Source organism: Falco peregrinus, chromosome 4 (genome assembly GCF_023634155.1).
Source record: "Falco peregrinus isolate bFalPer1 chromosome 4, bFalPer1.pri, whole genome shotgun sequence".
Lineage (NCBI taxonomy): Eukaryota > Metazoa > Chordata > Aves > Falconiformes > Falconidae > Falco > Falco peregrinus.
Window position 1 is genome coordinate 4,975,565 of NC_073724.1, and position 20,516 is coordinate 4,996,080.

Sequence of the window (20,516 nt, forward strand, 5' to 3'; positions counted from 1 at the left end):
GAAAGGTTGTTATACAAGTAATCTTTTTTATTTTTTGGAAAAAAAAATTCTCTTGGCTGTTCAGATTGTGGTTTCCAGTAACCACTTCTATTATTTTTTTTTTTATCTTGTTAGATGTCACTTTTAATTTGCTTGTAACATTCTTAATGCAGGTTCCTTCTAAGGTATAAACTTCCTATGCTCACTTACAGCCTTCATTGTCTTTAAATTGATAATATCTTTTTTTATTATTAAAAAATATGAAACACTGTACAGTACTACAGGGTATGCACTAGAAATTGTGGGATCTTAACTGTTTCTCTTAAGGTAGCTGTTGAGAGTATAAGAGGAAGGTCAGGCCACATTGTCCAGTACTTGACATAAATGTTACCATGCTCTTAACAGCCTGGGGTGTGCATTTACTTGACAAGGTGCAAACAGTTTTCAAAAAAAGCAGCGTTATTGTATTTTGTAGCCTGGAGTGATATTTTAAGTTTTAACCATAAGAGATACTAGAATGTATATGAACTTTTATAATGGAAATCTAAAGTGTGTCTTCTATCTATTTTGTAATTTCCTAATTACTTAACATTTGAGTATTTTGACTATCTCAGTTGAAACTATTTCATTCAAATGTTAGCTTTAAAATTAACTTTTAGATCTGAAAAACAGTTTTCCAGAAATGACGGGCTAGAATTCAAAGGTATTCAGGGATTTAGATGTTAGAATTGTGCCCAGTAACACTGTTAGAGGAAGAAAAAGTGTATTTTCCACTTCTCCAGGCAAAGTCAAGGTGTTCAAAACTACTTAAAGCAACAGCATGTGAATTGCAGATAACTTTTTCACCACTCCAAGCTTCTCCATTTTAATGGGTAATGAGTATCCTGAGTTGTTTAAATATTTATAATTTTAGCATTGGAAGTGATGTCAATCTTACACTTCTGACAATCACCCAGTTTCCAGCGCTGAGGGAATTTTCTGTCTTAAAAATGTTTGTGTCTGCTTCTATATAGTGTATGTTATACTAACCCTTTGCAGCATCTTGTGTTCATCTGTTAGAAACAAAATACTGAAGTAGAGTACTGGTGTAAGAGAAATAACAATTTCTGTTCCCAAGCAGAAAGACAGATTCTTGATGGTATTTAATTTAACATTTGATAGCTTCTTTAGCAGAGCCTTTTTTTATATATTATTTGTTGACATTGCACTATTAAAAACAACATTACATTTAAATATTTGTTGTTTGGACTTCATATTCTAATTGCCTTTAAATCTTTCTTTTCTGTACAGTTAACAAATATTTAAGCTCTGAAAATCCACTGTTCTTTGAACTACGTGCCAGATACCTTATTGCCTGTGAACGCATCCCTGAGGCAATGGCTCTTATCAAATCTTGCATAAATCATCCAGATATCAGTAAAGATCTGTATTTCCATCAAGCTCTTTTCACCTGTCTTTATATGTCACCATTAGAAGATCAGCTATTCCAGGAGGTATTGTTTGTCAGTATACATTTTCTTAATGAAGTGGTGCATTATACTTGCTGTATACAAGTTGTCAAGAGGAACATATGGAACTCTGTTTTTGTAGAACAAAATGTCATAAAATCAGGCAGCTACACCGGTGTTGCTTAACTTAGTGCTGGCTTAAGCTCTTGAAAGTTAAATGTTAAGTGCCTACAAATCTGCTTGACCTAAATACAATTTTTTGGTCAAGTTTACTTGTAGATATATTCCCTAAATAACTTGAGTAATTAATATTTTGTAACTTCCGTGTATTGACTATATTATTATTGACTATTATTTTAGAAAAAGCATTTGAGCCTAATTGATGTCAGTCCCGTGTTATGTACATTATATAGTTTTGTAAGCCGTGAAGTCTTTTTTTTAATGATGCCCCGGTATGTAAAATAACACAGTAGCTGAATGTGGCCCTACTTTTCCACTGATAGCACTTACTAGGTAACTGCTTTTCTTAACCTTGTTTTAGAACAAGCTGCCATCATGCAAAAAAGTGCTTTTGTGTAATCTTTTAATTTCTCAGACAATACTCTGTCATTACTCTAAGAAATATGAAAGAGCTCTAAATATCTCCAAAAATCTCAGTTTACACGCCTACACAAAAGCTGTTCCAAAGAAATCCGATGTTAATAGCGATTCTGGAAGTTTTTGATAGCTTCTTTAATATACAAGGTCTGATAGGTTTTTATTTCATGTTAGCAAATTTATCTAAATTGATTTTATTTTAATTGTATAGCACTTGTTGAGGACTGATTGCAAGAGTGGAATTGAGATCATCTGCAACACTGAAAAAGAAGGGAAGACTACCTTAGCCTTACAGCTGTGTGAATCGTTCCTAGTCCCACAGCTTCAAAATGGGGACATGTATTGTATATGGTAAATACTTTATTTCTGGTGAAGCAGCTTAGCAGATAATAAATGCTTATTGCCAAAATGAAACTCAGCTAAGTTTGAGATGTAGCTCAAGTTTAAAATACCAAATAAAAACATTCTAATGTGATTTTTAAACATTCCTAGTACATCTGTTATGCCTGTTTGCCTTTTTACACACTATCATGTAGAGCGGTAGCCTACATACTACATAACACTCAACTGTTTCAGAGTAACAGAACGGAGAGCCTTTACATGTTTGAGGCTGTAAATATGTAGAAATATGGCATTTGTTATTAGCAATGTGTAACAATATGCGGTCTGTAGGCTCTGGCAGATATTTTGCTGTCCTGCTATTTAGAGAAGTCCTTACAGTAACCAAACTGTAGTATGTCACCAGTGTATCTAGAAAGAGAATATGTGGTTCTGAAAATGTGCTGTTATGGAAGCTTTTACTTCATCAACGGAGCCAAAATATAAATGGTGGTCCTCTAGAAAACATTTAAGTAAGAATATTGTCATACAGGCTAAATCATCTTGATAGTTTTTATGGCTAAGAAACATTTTCTAAAGTGTTGTTAAAAAAACTTTCATCGTTCTGAGAGCTGAAAGATGGCTAAGAAAGGTGATCCTTCTGTTTAGCCTTTCTGTATAATTTCTGTACCTAAGTAACATCTGTGTTTCTTGATAAAGTATGCTTGATTTATTTGTTTGATTATGTAGTAGAAGCAAAAAGATTGAGTCAGCGAGGATTTTTATTTTTTCAATCAGTAGAGATAAAATGATTATTGTGTAATTAACTAACATGGAGTTTAAAACCTATTATAGGATTTCTGTGTTCCCGGATTTCAGGGAACTGAAAAGTAATGTCTCCCAATGCCTTTCTGTTTTTTTTTCTTGAGGAAGTAATGAAGGTCAGAGTGATAACGTTTGGTTTGTTAATAATTTTTTTCCTTAACTATTGGATGAGTAATTGGTTGCTTTGAATCAAAACCTTTGGTATTATGATTATGAGAGACATTTAGAATGCAATGTGTTGGCAATACCTAGTGGCATTTTTCATTCAGTCTGTCCAGAAAAAGGTGAATGTGACTGTCCCCATAGGATAGATGAAGCAGTTAACCGAAAAGGTACATAGTTGTGTGAGGCCAGGCATCAACTTCGGCATGGAGTCAGACTTTGCTGATTTCTGCCCCAGTGCTGCATCTCCCGATTTCTTACTTGCTAGGAAATTTGCAGATGTAACCTACACATCTTAGCGACACAGTTAGTGCTTTGTGTTTCAGGAATCTAGTCTTCTAAGAAATGCATTTTAAATACTGGAATTAAACCTACTTTTTACATCTTCCGCTGTAGTAACATGTTAACTTTGTTCTTACCCAGCTGATAATTAGGTTTTGCATCATCCATTTTTAAAATTGCTGTTCAAAACAAGATGTCTGTCCTTATGTTCTGGCAAAGTGGATATCAAAAATGAAATTCCAGAACGTGCTAAAGTACTGTTTGATACCTATTCAGCAAGGAAACAGTTTTGGCATCTCTTAGTATCTTAATCTTATGTTCAGAATGTAGAATTTGAGGATCTTTGAAACCATTCAGAGCAGTTATGCCTGTGCAGCTACTACAACAGCTGTTTCATTCTTTACAGATGCTGAGCCTTAACAGTTGTGTACCCAACAAGAAAATTCTGCATAACGCTTAATAGATAATATAAACTGGAACAAATCTTGTGAAGGCATGACTATACTGTAATTCAAATTTCTGAAGTAGGAGCCAGGTTAAATTAATCCAAGACATGTATTTTTCCCTAGAGAAGATTTTTAATTTTTTCAGCACAGTATAAATCATCTTGCCTGGTTTGGAATTGAGGACCTTGCAGGGACCTAGCAGCAAGGACTACTAGCAACGATAAGATGTCAAAGTAGATTAGAAAGCTGTAAATAGCAGATACTTGCTACTGCTTCATGTGGAGCGACCTATATGAAATCTTAAGTTGAAGCCATTAGCTCTCATTATCTCAGAGGAAGCTGAACTTTAAGCAGCTCTGTCACAAAACTCTTACTGTTTTCGTTGATGTTAAGAATAAATTCTGGATTCAGATAATCTGAGTTATTCTTCTGAAGTGAAAGCCCACTGACAAATTAATCACAAAGCAAGCTGTGCTTCATCTTACTAGAAATATTTGTGGCAAGGTATTTGTAAGAGATCAGTCCATAATGATGTGATTAATTACTTTCTAGTATCAAAAAGTGATGTCTCTTCAGGAAGACGGCCAAGATTTTTGTGGAACAGGTGTGGCAGAATGGCTTGCCCTCTCTGTCAGGCAATTTTTAAATGCTCTTTTGGCTGTTTTCAGGTGGTTTCTGTGCAGTACGTTCAGGAAGTCCGAGTTTTTCCCACATGTTCCATCAGTCTTTCACCTTTAGGTAATTTTTGTGAATTGGATAACACTGGTAAAGTGTGGTATTTATACCCAGGGAAAGACAGACTTTCTACTTACCAAACAATAGCAAAGGTTTAGGTCTAGCTAAGGTAGGGTGGCTTCACCACTTTCTTGTTTCTCCTGGAGGCACGCAACGGTTTCGGTACTTTGCAGAGCGTTAACAGGCTGGAATACCTGGTTGCCTCTGGTAAAGAGGAGGTACCAGAGCTCTGTGATCTCACAGGAATAATTTAAATAGCCCTAGCCCGTGTCGACAAGAGTTTTGACACAGGCCTCAGTGTGAACTGTTAGACTACCCAAGAAGTAAATGTCACTAAGTACTATACTACTATGCCAGAATAATCAAGCAAATGGAAAACTACCCCTGCCTGTATTATCTCAGATTTTTCATCTGCATTGTGGTCAGTGGCACAGGAATACCCCAAGTGCTGCTGACTTCAGCTTTAAAGTTAGTATCCAGAGCATTTAAGTGGTTGAAGTAGTGTCCAATAAGCTCTTCAAGAATGCTTTAATCCTTAATGATTATCAAAATGAGAAGGAGAAACCTCCGTGTCTGCATGGAGGAATATGACTAAAATACTATTTCACATCAGGATCTAGTCAAGTGGTGGTTGAACTGATTTAACAACTTGCTCTTCACCCATGGAGCTGTTCTTCCTGCTTTCAGTTTTCTGCATTCCTTTTTCAGCTCTTTCCTTGTGCCAGCCGTCACACCTGTCTGAACACACGGCAAGCCACTTTAACCACTGATCTCTCAGAAGAATAATTCAAGTTTTCTCAGATTCTCTGGGGTTAGCGTTGAAATGGCTTGTTCTGAAATGCTATGAGGCAAAGCCAAGCAGAAGCTGTATTATTTAATTCTGGTAACATTTAACAGCAAAAGTGGTTAGGTTTTTTTGTACTTCAGGTTGAGATTACACTGAATTTTTATGAATGGTTTGGTGCACGAAGATGCTAGTTTCAAACTTGTACAAGAAGTTTGCAAAGGCTTCAGTAACGTAGGTTTCCAGCCTGGTCAAGGCAGAGATAAACAGCTTGTATCTTTAGAAAACCTGGAAGACACTTTTTTTTTTTTTTTTGTGGGTAGAGCTGCTTATAGGACTCCCTTTTTAGAGTTTTTCCCCATGTAGGCTAAGTCGTTCTTTTGACTTCAGTTTTTTGGGGTTCTGAATGAAAGAAAACAATCCAGCTTTCTTGTCTAGCTCTCAAAATGTCAAGCAGAATTGTAGAGCTGTCCTAAAGTTAAAAGGGAAGTCTGTGTTTTGTCACTTTGTGCAGGCACTGACCTCACTAGACAAGCCTAATCTCAAAAGGTTTGTCTGACTTGTATCTGGCACAGACTAGAGACTCTGGATGAACAGCCAAATATTTTGTCAGTAAGTGGGTTTGTGTTTTCTGAGGGAGGAGGCTGGTAGAATAAAAAAGTGTCTTCCTTCAGAAAATGGAAGTGGATTGGTCCCCTGTTTGCATTGTAACGTTGTGGTGGGATTTCTGCCTAATCCTAACTGTATCTACTCTTGTGTTAAAAATCTTAGTGCTGGGCAAATTTTCTAAGTCCGCTTGCCTTTCTGAGTCTCTTAAAGTGCATAGAACAGTCTGTAAATCTCAGTTAGCTAGATTTTATATACCAAACACATGACCTGTGTGGGAGCTCTGCCACAGATGTCTAGCAACCTATTCTTATGTTTCTGTGTTGCAGGCAAAAATATTGTTTGACTGAAGATCACAGGGCTGTATGAATAGCTGTAGAGCCTGATAGTTTCATGTAACTGCCATTGGCTAGAAAGACCAGTGATGACGGCAGTAAAGAGAAATTGTGTTGTAATATGTGTAACTGGACAACATCAGTATTTCCTGTCAGTGGACCGCAGCAGAAGCTAGCTTTCTACAGTGCTCCCATTTTCCACATTCTAACACTTCTTTTCCTGAAGGACTCCTCATCCTTGCAGTGAAAGTAACTTAATCCCAAGAGCACACAGAGCTCGCTGTTCAGCCTGACGCTTAGTGCCTGTAGCGTTAAGGGCTTGATGCTGTAGCATCTGATTTTATGCAGTTCCCTGATACTAAGCTGAATACATTAATATTTTGTTGAATATTTAATTGCCTCAGCGATAGGCGATACCCTGAATGCTTTAATGAAGTAATTAAGTTGCACTTTCCATTGTGCACATTGTGTACAGCTGTGGTGTTAACAAGATTGATAGTACGCCCTCAAATATGATTTTAGTTCCAGGATATGCAAATAGCTGTTCTTAGTAATGCATCATGCTTGGTGATAGAGTTCTTAAACTTTATCTAATTGAAATATTTTGTTCTGTACTTATAGGGACCTGATCTTCATTTGGAGTAAACTGCAGCTTAAATCTAACCCATCAAAACAAGTGTTTGTCGACCAGTGCTACCAGCTTTTAAGAATTGCTACAAATGTCAGAGTAATTTTCCCTTTCATGAAGGTCATTAAGGATGAAGTAAGTTTTGTTTCTTTTTACCCCATCTCCCATGCTTTTTGTAACTAGTTAAAGTCAAGCAAAGTGATGTTTATATTATGCAATGAGTGCTTTTTGTGGAAAGTTAAGAGGGCATAGGAAAGGACACAATATTTTCTTAAAAATTTTGTCATGTTCCAGAATGTGCTTCAACATTATGATTGCTCTTGATCTGATGTGTATTCGGAAGATTTGGTGGCTTTTTTTGTACTGAATTCTGAGTTTTTCTGTCTGCAGTAAGTTTGAGGAATGTAATCCTTCAAATAAATGGGGAAATACATAGAGTAAACGTAAAAGATCAGACGATTGCTTTCCTTTAGCCTGGCTCCTTAAGGAAATAGGACTTGTGTAATGCCGTTGTATCACCTTTCACCCTGTTAAGTTTTTCACCAGTTCTCATCAGATCTGAAGTGCTTCACGTAACATAAAGGAAAAGCGAGACTAAGACAGAAGGCATAATCTTGCTTCAGAAAAATACATTGTGTTTCACGCTTCAGATGTTAGTCTTCCAGTGTCCCGTACAAATTTCTGCAAAAGACGCCACGTGCAATGCTTTGCGCACAGGAGTGCATGTTTTTTCCAGACAAATGTTGGTTATTATCATTGACCTGACTGAACAGAGCGCTCTCATATTCTATGCCCTAAATGAATGGTAAATTATTTTGTCACGGGTGCTGCTGTACAATTCTAAATGCAACAAGGTTGCTGCTGTTCAAGATTTTAATGTCAGTATGTATTCTAAAATACTTGCGACATGAATAACTTTTATTTGTATTTATGTCTGAAGGACTGTATTTTTTAATAACCCACTACATGGGGAGCACTATATGTGTTTGTTTATGCGCATTTAAATATGGGTAGGTATTAATTTTTTCTAAACTTTCTGAAAGTCTTTCATCTGCTGCCTGTTGGGCAGTATGTTTCTGATCATCCCTCCAAATTACATTTTCATGGCAGGGCCCCCCAGCCTAAAGTGTGGAATTGGATTTCTGCTCATTGGAAAGATAGTTTGTCAATTTTGAGAAGTCAGGCCCTTCAGGCCGTGGGTTGTTACGGTTTTCCTGGTGGTCATTGTTCAAAATTGAGGGCAGTATTTTATAACTTGTATTTTTGTGCAATGCAAGTTGAATGAGTTGGAACAGGGACAAAATAAAGAGCAGCTGTCCAGTTAAAGTGCGAGGCAGCCTCGATAATGAAGATGCAGGCAGAACATAACTGCTAGATCGGATATGATTTGCTGGAGTCTTGTTTTATATCTGCAAATAATTAGTAGTCTTTAACTGTAGAACGAACTGCACACGGTGAAAGTATCTGAAGCTTTGTTGACAGCAGCTGTGTAGCTCTCAGTGCAAATGAGATGTTGTTTTTGAGCATTTTTGTATCTGCATTTCATAGTCTTGTTTGAGCATTATTTTAAAATGTGCCTTCAGGTGAAGTTTACTAGCAGGATGCTTCCTGAATTCCTGACTTGTTTTGCAAGTTGATGAATATAAATGCATGGAGTTGATGTTTGGGCATTGTTTATAGTAGTTCTTTTTTGTTTTTCTGTGGGTTAGATTATTTTTTTTAATTGTTATATTCAAGCTCTAGACTTCTGTAAGCCCATAAGGAAAATATCAATGTGCATACTCTATAATTATGTACACTGTTGTTTCCTCTCTGCAGGTTGGTGAAGATGGTCTACAGATATGTGTTGAGATATGTGGATGTGCTCTACAGTTGGACCTCCGTGAAGATCCCAACATGAAGAGTCTTATTTATAAAGCAATTGCTCATTTTCTGCCAAATGACCTAGAGATCCTCAGAATTTGTGCTCTTTCAATCTTTTTTCTTGAGCGCACCTTGGAATCTTACTACACTGTTGAACATTTATATAAATGTGCAGATGAAGAATACAATGAGTGCACTAGCTCTGTTCAAAACCGTGTACGTTTTGAATTGCTTCCAATTTTGAAAAAAGGTTTGTTTTTTGATCCCGAGTTTTGGAATTTCTTGATGATCAAGCAGAATTGTTTAGCATTATTGGGGGATAAAGCCTTTGTTGGCTTAAGTGAAAGCACACTGGAAAACGCTACTGCAAACACAGAGAAGATAACGGAGTATAGGGCTCTGAGTGAGGAACGTGTCTGTTTAACAGATGTCAGCAACGGGGAGCTTGACCCTGAAGACCTCTCTGAAGCCCAGTCCAAAGGTAATGGCAAAAAGAACCATGAAGCTCTTGAGGCATCTGAAATGTTAGATCAAAATGTCCCAAGGCACCGCTGTGTGATATGCAACAAGGAATTTCTTGCTGGTCACATTGTGAAACATGCACAAGCTCACCAAAAAAAGGGCAGTTTTTCCTGTGTACTTTGCACCAGAAAGTTCAGGCAAAAAGGACTTATGCTTAAGCACTTAAAGAATCATGTCAGAAAGATAGAAAGGCAACATCTGGCTGCAGTTCTTGAGGCTGGTCAGCAGGCTCCTGCTCCTAATGAAGCAGAATGTCCTGATGCTTCTCCGTCTCTTGAAAATGGAAATTCTGATGGTTCCAAAGATAACGAACCAGAGACTGCAGTAGCTCCGGGTGCTGACCAAGTGGTCCAAGTGGAGGAGGAGAATGCGGAACAGGTATTTGAGGCTGTGGAAAACCATCTGAGTGACCAGGATGACGCTACTGAAAATAGTAGCGACAGCTGTTTTAATAATGTTCCTGATGCTTTAAGTACGGAAAGTTTGCCTGAAGATGATGAGAGCTCCAATAAAGAGTCACCTACTCTGCATAAAGTGAACGGAGCTTTTTGCTCTCAAAAAGACATTGATGCTCTGGATGAGGAAGGAAGCTTTAAGTGCCCTGCTAATGGTTGTGCTAGAGTGTTTAAAAAGATAAGATTCCTCAATAAACATGCAAGAAAATCTCATCCAACTGATTTGAAGGTGCAGCAGCATATAATGAAATGGAATAAAGGAAAATGCCGGTTCTGCCAGAGAAAATTTGCTGATTCCCAGCATTTTATAGACCACCTGAAGAGACATGTGTATCCAAATGTTTACTTTTGTTTACACTTTAATTGTAATCAGAGATTTAAGCTGTCAACTGAGCTTGCGGAACATACAAAAAGTCATAGTGTTTTTAAAGCTCAGTGCAATTTTGCAGAGTGCTGTGAGCTGTTTGAGGAGCTCCCTTTGCTGTATGAACACGAGGCTCAGCATTATTTAAGTAAAACAGCAGAATGTTCAGAAGACGCAAGTGAAAAGGATTCTTCAGATGATCCTTCAGAAGTTTGTAGTTACCAAGATGATGATGAATCTGTTAATGAAAAAGAAACCGTAGATTTACCAATTCCAACTTGGAAGTCAAGGAAAGATTCTACAGAACCAAAGACATATATTCAAAGTGTTGAGAAAAAAGCCAATAATGCAATTCACAATGGAAATGAAAGCTCATCTGAGGGTAGCGCTACAGTTTTAAGTTTAATAGACCAAAAGACACCTGTGTTACAGCCAAATTCTGAAAACTGTAATGTTGCTAGTGACCAACTGGTCAATGGGCACAGTGACCTAGATCAGACGTCATCTAAGTCATCAGAAATACCTTTGGACAGAGTGGCAGATGAAACAAGGACAGAAAATGGGTCAGTGTTACCAGTTTTACAGAATTGTCATGATATACCACAAAATAATGCTGCTGCCTCGCAGCCACCTTCTAAACCAAATCAAACAACAGAGAATACTTCATATGGTGTCATCTTAACAAAACCGTACGTTAGACCATTGCCTCCAAGTTATCTTGATGAACGATACATTAGCATGCCAAAACGTAGAAAAATTTTGGATGATGAAGTAGATGCTTATTCTGAACAAGATAAATTTTGTAGCAAATCAACAGAAAGATTTAGATGTGGCAACTGCTTGACCATCTACTGTAATTCAGAAGCACTTGAGGCTCACCTTGCACAAAAGAAGTGTCAGACGCTCTTTGGATTCGATTCAGATGATGAAAGTAAGTCTTACAGTCCTTCTGGGTTGGTTTGTTTGGAGGTAAATACCAACCAGAAAACGGTCTTTGAAAACAGGCAACCAGACGGAATAGCTAAAGACAGAAACGACTTCTAAGCGATTGTAGTGTGCTAGAACTTAGACGCTTCAGTCACAGTACTGTGCTAAATTGGAAGTTCAAATTGGTCATGCTGTTCAGAATAAGAAAGAGGTCATGAGCAGAATAAGAAAGAGGTGAGGACTGGTAGGCAACTAATGGAAAAGGCTTCTCGTAAAACAGGAGGGGGTACTTCAGTCTCTCTTTCCTTGCACGTTTGAAACTAAACGTTGAAAATCATAAGCAGTGTTCTAGATGAAAGGATGATGATGTTGGTTATTTTGATCCCAATGCCTTCTCTTTTACAGGTGCCTGATTCAACGTTTGTGGGAAAATGCATCAAACGAGGAGTGGTGTAAGAAAACACTACATGAAGAAGCATCAGTTCGTTCCCCAGTTGGCCTTAATCATAAAGCAGTTTCAAATTACTGAAGAAAAACGTGACCTTGATAGAGACAAAGCACATTTTCTAGACAAAACTCACAGAGGTATAAGAGCTCTGCAGGTCTTGAGTCCAGAAAGGTTGCTACAAAATCCCCAAAGTACCAGTTATCCGAAAAGCCACATCCATTCCAAATGTGTGATTGAAGCTTAGCGGCACAGTCTTTCTAGCGTGAAGGTTTGAGGAAAATAAGGCATACAGTCGAGCAGGCAGAGAAAGCAGAGGTGTTAACTGCCTTATGGAAATAAAAACAACCAATTCTGAAAGCTGCTTTAGTTGGAAAATGTGTGGTTAAAGGGTATCCATCCACACACCTGGGAAGGAATCATTCAAGGAGGTGTTAACGTTATGATAGTACAGGTAAGAAATGCATAGAGGAACCACGCATTCTTCTTTCAGAGTTTGAGTATGTGATTCCATTATCTGCTCAAAAGCATGGAGCTCGTTTAATACACCTACGCTCAGCATCCAAAAAGTGGAATGTAGAAAGAAATCCAAGACGGATGAAATGCTCAAATAGCCAAAAACCTGAAGTACAGAGCATGCAAGGAAAAGTGAGTTGATGTGATATGAAGTGTGAAAGTTACACACAGTGGATATCAGATGCACACAAGAGAAGGCCTTTGCAAGACTATGGTAAAGGTGTATGTTAAGTGCGTCCTGTAAAACATCTGTTGTAAGTGCAGGAAGACTAATACAAGCAGTACATGCGCGGATTGTGTGGATATTAACAAAACCAGGTTGAAATAAATACAGAATGTGAAAGGCATTAAACTTGCACTACAGGGCAGAGTTAAACTAATTTTATGCTAATACAGAGGTCCTTCAGCTGTTGGTATGACTGAAAAGAACTTGAGATGGCTTCCTGTTTTGGTTTTTTTTTTAAAAAAAAAAGGGGCAGACAAAAGCAGAGCACATGTCAAGTTGGACGAAAAGATCCGGAAGAGCCTGTTTCACATAGGTGATATTGCATAGTGGTGGTAGGTCGCAGCTCAGTACCGTAACTACTTATTTACTGTCTACAGGAAGGGAGAAAGTATGTATCGACTCAACCTTAAGACACATTACAACCCCATCTAGTAGCACCCCTTGGAGAGCCTTTCCCAGAAGTTAGTGAGTGAGTTAGACTTGAATGTTAAGCACTTTATCCAAAATTCACTGTTTATAGAAACAATCAGAATGTGAGGACAGGAAATTTGAGTTGTTGAGCTCTCTCTGTAACATTGAAATACAGGACGTTTGGAAACCAAAAAGATGCTGTTGTAGTTTTTGGGCTTCCCTCCCCAAACAGAGGTGTGGCAAACATGCACATTGTGTAATTACTGTGCTAATTTATCCTCTTAATTTAACATATACTGTCTTGCCACCTAAAAATGTTTGATTTGGGATCCTGTTCTGTGTGGGTAGCTGAAAAATTTAATGCGGTTGTAGGCACGGAAGGTATAGTGCTGAAAACTGGCGTGTACAGATGGAGTCGTCCCAGAAATGTAGGGCAGCGAAGACCAACTGTTCCCGCTCAGCTAGTTTGCTTCCTGAATATTTCATCACCATGTGTGTATGGCATAATAAGATGATCAGCTTGCTTAAATCAACAGATATATAAAAATTAATGAGTAAAAAAGTCAAGAGGTACCTAAAAGATCTCTTCATTGTAGCAATGGCTCACACTTGCAAACCTAAGGGTTTAATTGTAAAATAGGCTGTTAAGTAGTCCTGGAACTCAAACTTAATAGTTCAGTAATGCCTCTGCTAATAATCCTCTGTGAAATTAAACAGATATTTGCATTAATTCTGCTTCCTTTTTCCCTCCTGGGAGGTAAAAAGAACACAAATTCCAAACCATAGTCTTTGGAATTCTAGAAAATCTTTGCCTTAACTTTGAGTTGGATTAACGTGAAAGGTTATAAAATTATGATCACAGGTATGTGTGCATTACATTAATACTGATGAGCAGCCCGCTTTCAGAGGTTCATATGACATTTGAGGCACCAAAGAATTTTTTTTGCAGTTGCAAAACTGATTTAAATGCATCGTTCATTATATATACATATATACACGCTATATATATATTTACATGTATAAATACATTAGAAGTTTTTAAACGTGAAATGGATGGGGACCTTACCAGCCAAATGCACTTTCACATTTTTTGCTTTCAAGTTACCAATTAATTTTTAAGGACCCAGTTACCATCTTGAATGTTCCCAGGCTCCCCTTTGCTTAACATTGTTAATCTAGTTAAATTTGCTTAAATATATTTGGAAAACAAAAGTTAAAGTATTACAGTTTTAAAAATTTGAAAGCTCAGTCAATAGATATGACAAAAATGTTTGTGTAAAGTCTTTTCAATGTACTTTTACTCTTTGGTGCTTTTTTGCCTTTTCCTGGAGCTCCATGTGTTTGAAGATGCTTTAAAAACATGGTTGAATCTTGCGTTTTCTTTGGTTTAAGCGTGCAGATATAAGTACATCTGTGGACATGCATAAACTGTGACCATAATTTTTTGTACCTGCATTAAACTCATTCTTGTTCAAAGATGCGTTTTTTTGGACACCACCATTTGTTTATACCATGTGTTGAGCATATACGCTTTGGAGAACTGGAAAGCCAAGTTCTTATGTAGGGGAACGTTAACATCACCTAACACCTATCAGAAATATGCTAAATTGACTTACACGTGGGTGGTAACAATTTCTGGTTTTAAGTAATGGGTTTTTACTTCAAAAGAAATTGCATTTTCTTTAAACTACTTTCTGATACCTGTTGGTATTGTCAGATAGTTGCAATATTAAGGAACTTTAATTAGGAGCAAAAAGGTAACTTGTAATGTGTAGGGGATAATTCTACATGCTTTTTAAAGACTTATTTAGTATGTTGAGTATTACCCTGCACTAAGTCTACAACTTCTCGGGCTAAAAAAGGTTCCCAATCTAGACTTGAAAGTTGTTGAGTTTGGTTTTTTTTCCCCAGACGTTAAGCATTGAATGACATAATTGGAAATACTCAAGCTGTATCACTTTGATTCAATAAATACTGAAGTACATGTGTCATGTAAGCATGCAGATACCTTAAAGCTGCCTGAAGTTATACATGAGCTGAGGGGCTTTGTTGGATCAAAGTTTGTGCATTTCATTGCTGATAATTTTATTCTAGTAACATTCCTCCAGGTGCCTATAACTTGGATTTAGACTTTCCTTGTAAGACTGTCTACTCTAACCCGATCACAGCTCGCTGTAAAGCTCATGTATGTTCTAATTTTCAAAGAGTTGCCGCTTGGTAGGCACCTTTCACAAAAAAATTAAAAAAAAAATGCTGAAAGTGGTCATATCTGTGGGGAAAGGTCACTGGTACTTTGGTTATTTAGCCATATTCATTAAAACTATATAAATTGTATAGTTTGGATAATTTATAACATTAAACTTTGTGATTTTACTATCACATTGAAGGTTCAGCTGTACTCATTTCTTTTATTGTTTAACACCAGTGCTATGGACAAAAGACTCAAAGGGGGTGGTAGTGTTACTATTTTCTTAATTTATTTGGTACTGTATAACACCTTTCTGATTAAATGCAGTGTATGCATTTTGGGACTTTAATTTGTAAAAGCTGTTACAGGTTCAGCAAGAAAGGAAATTTGTGCTTCCTTGTTGAATGTTAAATTATTTTACTTTGCATTTTCTATAAGAGTACAAATTAAAACTGAGCCATCAAACTGCAATAAATCAACAGTAGTGTTTCATTTTAAAAACTTTTTTGTACTGTACATAGATTTGTTCAATAAAACATTGTCTTTGTTGTTGTTAGAAATCGATCTTGTCTTTTGGGGGCTCGCTCTGAAAATACTGCTGCGATATTTGTAGTTGCTGTGTTACATTTGGTACCTAATTGTTGCACAGTACCTGTGTAAAGCTGCCAGGTCTTAATGTTCCAGGGGGGTGTGTGGGTGTTTGTATTTGAATAGACTAAATCTAGTGAGGTAAATCCAAGAATACCCAGGATCACCAAGGAAATTAAAACAAAACTCCTCTCTGTCTCCCACTGCGTGCCAAACCCCCCCCCCCCCCTTTTTTTTTTTTCTTTCTAGCTAATTATCTACCTGCTCTGGTAAATTTGGACCTCTTAGTTACATAAGCCTTCAAAAAGTCGTAGTATTCTGGTAAGTTCTTTACGGCTAGATGACTGCTGAAGAGAGGGGCATGTCTGTGTGTGAGGGAGAGGAACAGCATTTTTTGGTCATCAGTCAGGGACACGTGAAGAACACACCTACTGCAGAAACAGCTTCCACCAGCATTTGAACCTTAGACACCAGGCAATCCACTCCGCAGGTCTGACCGGCTCTAACTGACGTGGGGAATTAGACTCTATAACTCGAAAGTTATAAAGTAGGTATGTTTATTGCGCGCAGATGCACGGGGGATCGCTCCTCCACAAGCGTGCATGCCCGAAGTGATGAACCAGCTCACATTTATACAATGAACAAATGAATATTCAATTAACGCCTATACATATTCGTTACCTAAACCCCCGCTTCGTATGTTAATTAGCTTATCAGTCCTTTGCCTGGAATGTGGTGGTCTTGCAGGTTTGTAGGTGATTCATGTCCTTGTGACCATCCGATCTTCTCCAGCAAGGAGACTTAGCACTCCCTTCCTCTAGATAGCCTTGGAATGTCTCTCATCCTTTTCTCATCCTTTTTATAAATAGCCCCTTTGTTAGAGGGAGAAGGGTAGGTGTCTCCTCAGAGCTGTGTGCCTATGTGACCAGACACCGCACCCATGGCCAGTCACCATACCCACATTCCTCGAGCAGACACATACAATCACCATCGATGTCCATTGTCCCCATTTCACACTATTTCTCCATATCATAACCATCCTCAAAATGCTGGCAGTCGTAAGATCATTTATCGAAGTAGCCCACCACGTGCACTGAGAACCAGACTTCCTAGTTCGTGGGTATACCCAAGTAATTTACAGGCATCACGTATAGTTCGGTTGATACAATTGCTGGTAACGGAATCGATCAGAACACGAAGGAATGGGGATCTGCTCAGTGATCACCCAGGATCTGGGGGGGGGGACAGGCCTGTGAGTAATCTGATGGTGAGAAAGGGCTCCTGCTGTGGTGACATGCTTACAGAGAGTGGCCTAAAGCTGGCAGGGCAGGGACGGAGGCGGCAGGGATGGGAGGAATAAAGCTCGCGAGGAAAAGCTGCATGGGGTGCGTAACGAAGTCAGCAGACCCACCCGTGATCATTTTAATGGCTTGTTTACCCCTGGGGGGCAATTGGCTTCAAGCCTCAGGGGAGGTTAACCACTGTGAACCTCCTGTGTGGGGCCTGAAAGCCCAGCTTGGGGCCACAAACAAATCCGGGTGCAGCAGTTTTTAAGATGACCTCTGCTTCTAGCTGTTTGTCTTCAGCGTACAATTGAATTTCTTCAGCAGCTGCACATTACAAGTACCAAATGCTGTCCTAAAACCTCTTGGGAAGATTGGTTGGTACTAATACGTGGAGCTGAGCCCAAGTTGCTGCACTTTATGAGCTGATGTTTGTTTCTGGTAACGCTGCTTACGGAGATGGTAACCTCTGGTGTGATACACTCGGATTCCATTGCTTCGCTCGGTCCCCTTGATTGAATGCTGTAGTCCAGAGATAAAGGCAGTGTAACTGCTTTTTTGCTTCAAACAACACAGTCATCTGAAAATGCTGGATTACTTAGATTTATTATTCACAGTCTTGTAAATTCTTAATGTTCTTTGCAGATTTTGACTGTTTGCAAAATTTTGAATGGTGATTTATTTTTTTTTTTTGGGTGTAACTTCAAACTTGCGCTTATTTTCTATTTTGTATAATTTTGACAAGCTCCTCACCTAAGAAAGTTACTAAGTTTGGGTCTACGTCTCAAGTCTCTGGTACTATGGCATACGCACATGGCAGGCACAATATGTATCAAAATGGGAACGTATATGTAAGCCATTTGATAAATTCAATGCAAAATACACTAACATACCGAATGTAAACTTTTATGCCCTGGATATTGTTTTAATTCCTTTGATATGCTAGCATTTCAGGCAGCAGAACTGTACCCAGAGGTGGTAGCCCAGTGCAGCGTTTGAAGCTCTCTCCCCCGTGGCCCGCTGCACAGCTGGCTGGTGTCCGGTGTTACACAGCTGGATTGCTCTGAATCCCGAGCTGTGAGCCTGAGGTGAGGCTGAGGTGCCAGGGTGAACGAAGCACCCAACAGCCAAGGGTGCTTAAAATAGCCTGCGTGAGTTTAAAACAAATGCCAACGCTGAGGTCGTTGAGTATACAGATAACCTTGCACGTACTTGGATTTTGTATGTTTAAAGTCGAAAAGGTCCGATTGGGAAGCTTTTTTGGTTTTTTTTCCTGGTTTTTAGAACTGTGTAAGAAAATTAACGATGTCAACAATGACAGGTAGGAGGTATAAAATATTAATTCAAGGTTATGAAGTATAATTGATTGGGAGACACGGTTAAACTGCATGTGCTTTATACGGTGACTAGCTCCTGTTCTCCATTTCTATAACATTCCTTCAGGCCATACATGTCATCTTTGTCTATCAGCACAAGCAACGTCGTTATTAGCGAACTCGCTGGAAAATTTAGTGTAGGATGGCAGTGGTAAAATGAGTTAACGCAGCGGCCCGTGTCATTTAAGTATGTGTGTAGATATACTTCAGTTGTTACAGTTTGCGATAGTGGCCACCTAGAAAACAGCTACTTCTAGGTGTAGTTTGGTTGGTTGTGTTGTAGTCAGTAATTTCTCATTTATTTTTATTAGCTTTCAAAGGAAGGGGAGGGAGGGAGGGAGGGAGGAGGGGAACAAAAAAGCCTGTAACTGCGTTTCAGTTCAATTCCTGCCAACCCAAATAGCCTCAGATACATTAGTGCAGTTGTCTTGGATGTGACCTGGAGCAGTATCTAGCACTGCCTGAAGCTGTATTCCTATGTGTCGGTATCATTAAATCCAGTACTTTCTGTCTCAGTGCCTGACTTCTGCACTGTGCTCATAGAAATAAGAGGATGGTTGACATTTTAGGGATATAATTTGCAATAAATTAAAATTCTGAACGGAATGGGGAGAGGGAGGATCACTTGTAGTGACTCCTTGAATTACAACAGCAGTTTCATGTTACAAGAGTTCTATTTACCTTTTCTTTTTATAGGCTAATAATTTTCCTGTTTAGGAATTTGTTTATATAGGCTATTAATTTTTTTCTTTATTCCTTTAGGAATGCCAGTTTACATTCCTGGTCAATGATCAAAGTCAACTGAAAAAGCTTGAATAAAAACTCTATAGGGAATTGTGAGTTACGGGAAAGAAAGAAATAAAATAAAACCTACTTCTGAGATGTTTTTCCCCTTCCCACCCCCACTTCCAAAGGGGAAGCACTGACAAGGTATACATATAATGCTGCTGCAAAGGGCTGGCCTTGGTTGAAAAAAGAGAAGAGTGGGCTGGGAGGACACCAGTTCTGAGTATTAGAGAGTGTCTCCAATCTCTGTGATGACAATGCACTTTTCTTCTCTCGGGATTAATGGGAGTGTAACCATTCTAAGGCAACCTGCCCCTGTGCCCCCCCACCCCCCTGTGTCCCGCCCAATATTCATTGGAAACAAACATCTCAAAATAATCTTTTTTTTTAAATGATATCTTGACTTATTCCCCCCAAATTTTAGAATATACAGTTAGATATTATTTCCCTGAAGGCTAAAAATCTAAATAGGTTTATTGAAACATAGGTAAAATGAAGGAAAGGTCATTTATGTTTCTCAGATGCATTTTCTAATTGTAAGCTTGCAGGATTAACTTTTTAAGAATTTCAAAATTTCAGCAGCAAAACTGGTAGTATGTAGGTAGTCCCATTTTTGATGAGCCAGTTTTGCTTTGTAAACTCTAAATACGGATATGCAGAATGCTGCCCTCATTTTGTGATGGGAGGCCTTCTATGAGAAGAGCGTGCGAGTAACTGGTTTTACAGAGCGTGTAATAGCTCTGTGGCAAGGCCACGTGTATTATGCAGGAGGCTGATCTTGTCAGTAGAAGCTGTTACATGTTGCTTTAACTGCATAAAAAATATTAAATCAATGTACGTATGAGGGAAAATTTGGCAGTGCAGACAGTAAGCGTTATTGTGTTGAATCTTTCCAGATGCTTTAGGAATTAATTTTTATCTGAAAGTTGGACTGAAAATTCATGGACAAAGCTGGTTCAGCTGTTTCTGGTTTATTTTGAATTCATTGCTGTAGCTCAAGAGAGTAGCTGTTACTTTAGCTGAATGTGTGCTGCGTTTTCCTTCTGATGAACCTGGGAGATCTGCACGGACATTTTTTTTAGATCCCAAAGAGAAAAGAGTCATCTAAAAGGTACGCGTAGTATGGGGGGTGGGTAGGAATGTGTGCTCTTGTTCATGTAGGTGTTCTATCTTAGGTTTGCAAGTTGTTGAGGGTAGGCATTTGTCACTTCAGATCTGAACAGACCCTAACATAACAAAGTGTTCAATTGTTGCTGCAAAAGCATCACCAGTAATTTTAACTGCTGTCTTCAGGTGACAGTCTGTGTGTCCTTAAAAAATCTAGGTCTTCTGGTTTTCGAAACCACAGGCAGCTTTAGCACCAAAAGATGGCCTCATTTTACCGGTATTGAAGCATGGGTTTGCTGAGAGTGCTGACTCTT

General features: G+C 38.5%; 1 protein-coding gene across 3 annotated transcripts in view; it reads left to right on the top strand.

Annotated features, from left to right (window-relative positions):
- ZNF654 (zinc finger protein 654) overlaps window positions 1-15,142 on the top strand; it is a 36,011-nt gene extending 20,869 nt beyond the window's left edge. For 2 of the 3 annotated variants that reach the window (XM_055801666.1, XM_055801667.1), the window contains 5 exons: window positions 1,270-1,472; window positions 2,236-2,375; window positions 7,139-7,280; window positions 8,964-11,280; window positions 11,682-15,142. In XM_055801666.1, the coding sequence (XP_055657641.1) occupies window positions 1,356-1,472; window positions 2,236-2,375; window positions 7,139-7,280; window positions 8,964-11,280; window positions 11,682-11,689 (2,724 nt within the window). In that variant the 5' untranslated portion in view covers window positions 1,270-1,355 and the 3' untranslated portion in view covers window positions 11,690-15,142. The remainder of the gene's footprint in view (window positions 1-1,269; window positions 1,473-2,235; window positions 2,376-7,138; window positions 7,281-8,963; window positions 11,281-11,681) is intronic. The other variant, XM_005239048.4, reaches the window with a different exon arrangement.
- Window positions 15,143-20,516: the final 5,374 nt, after the last annotated feature.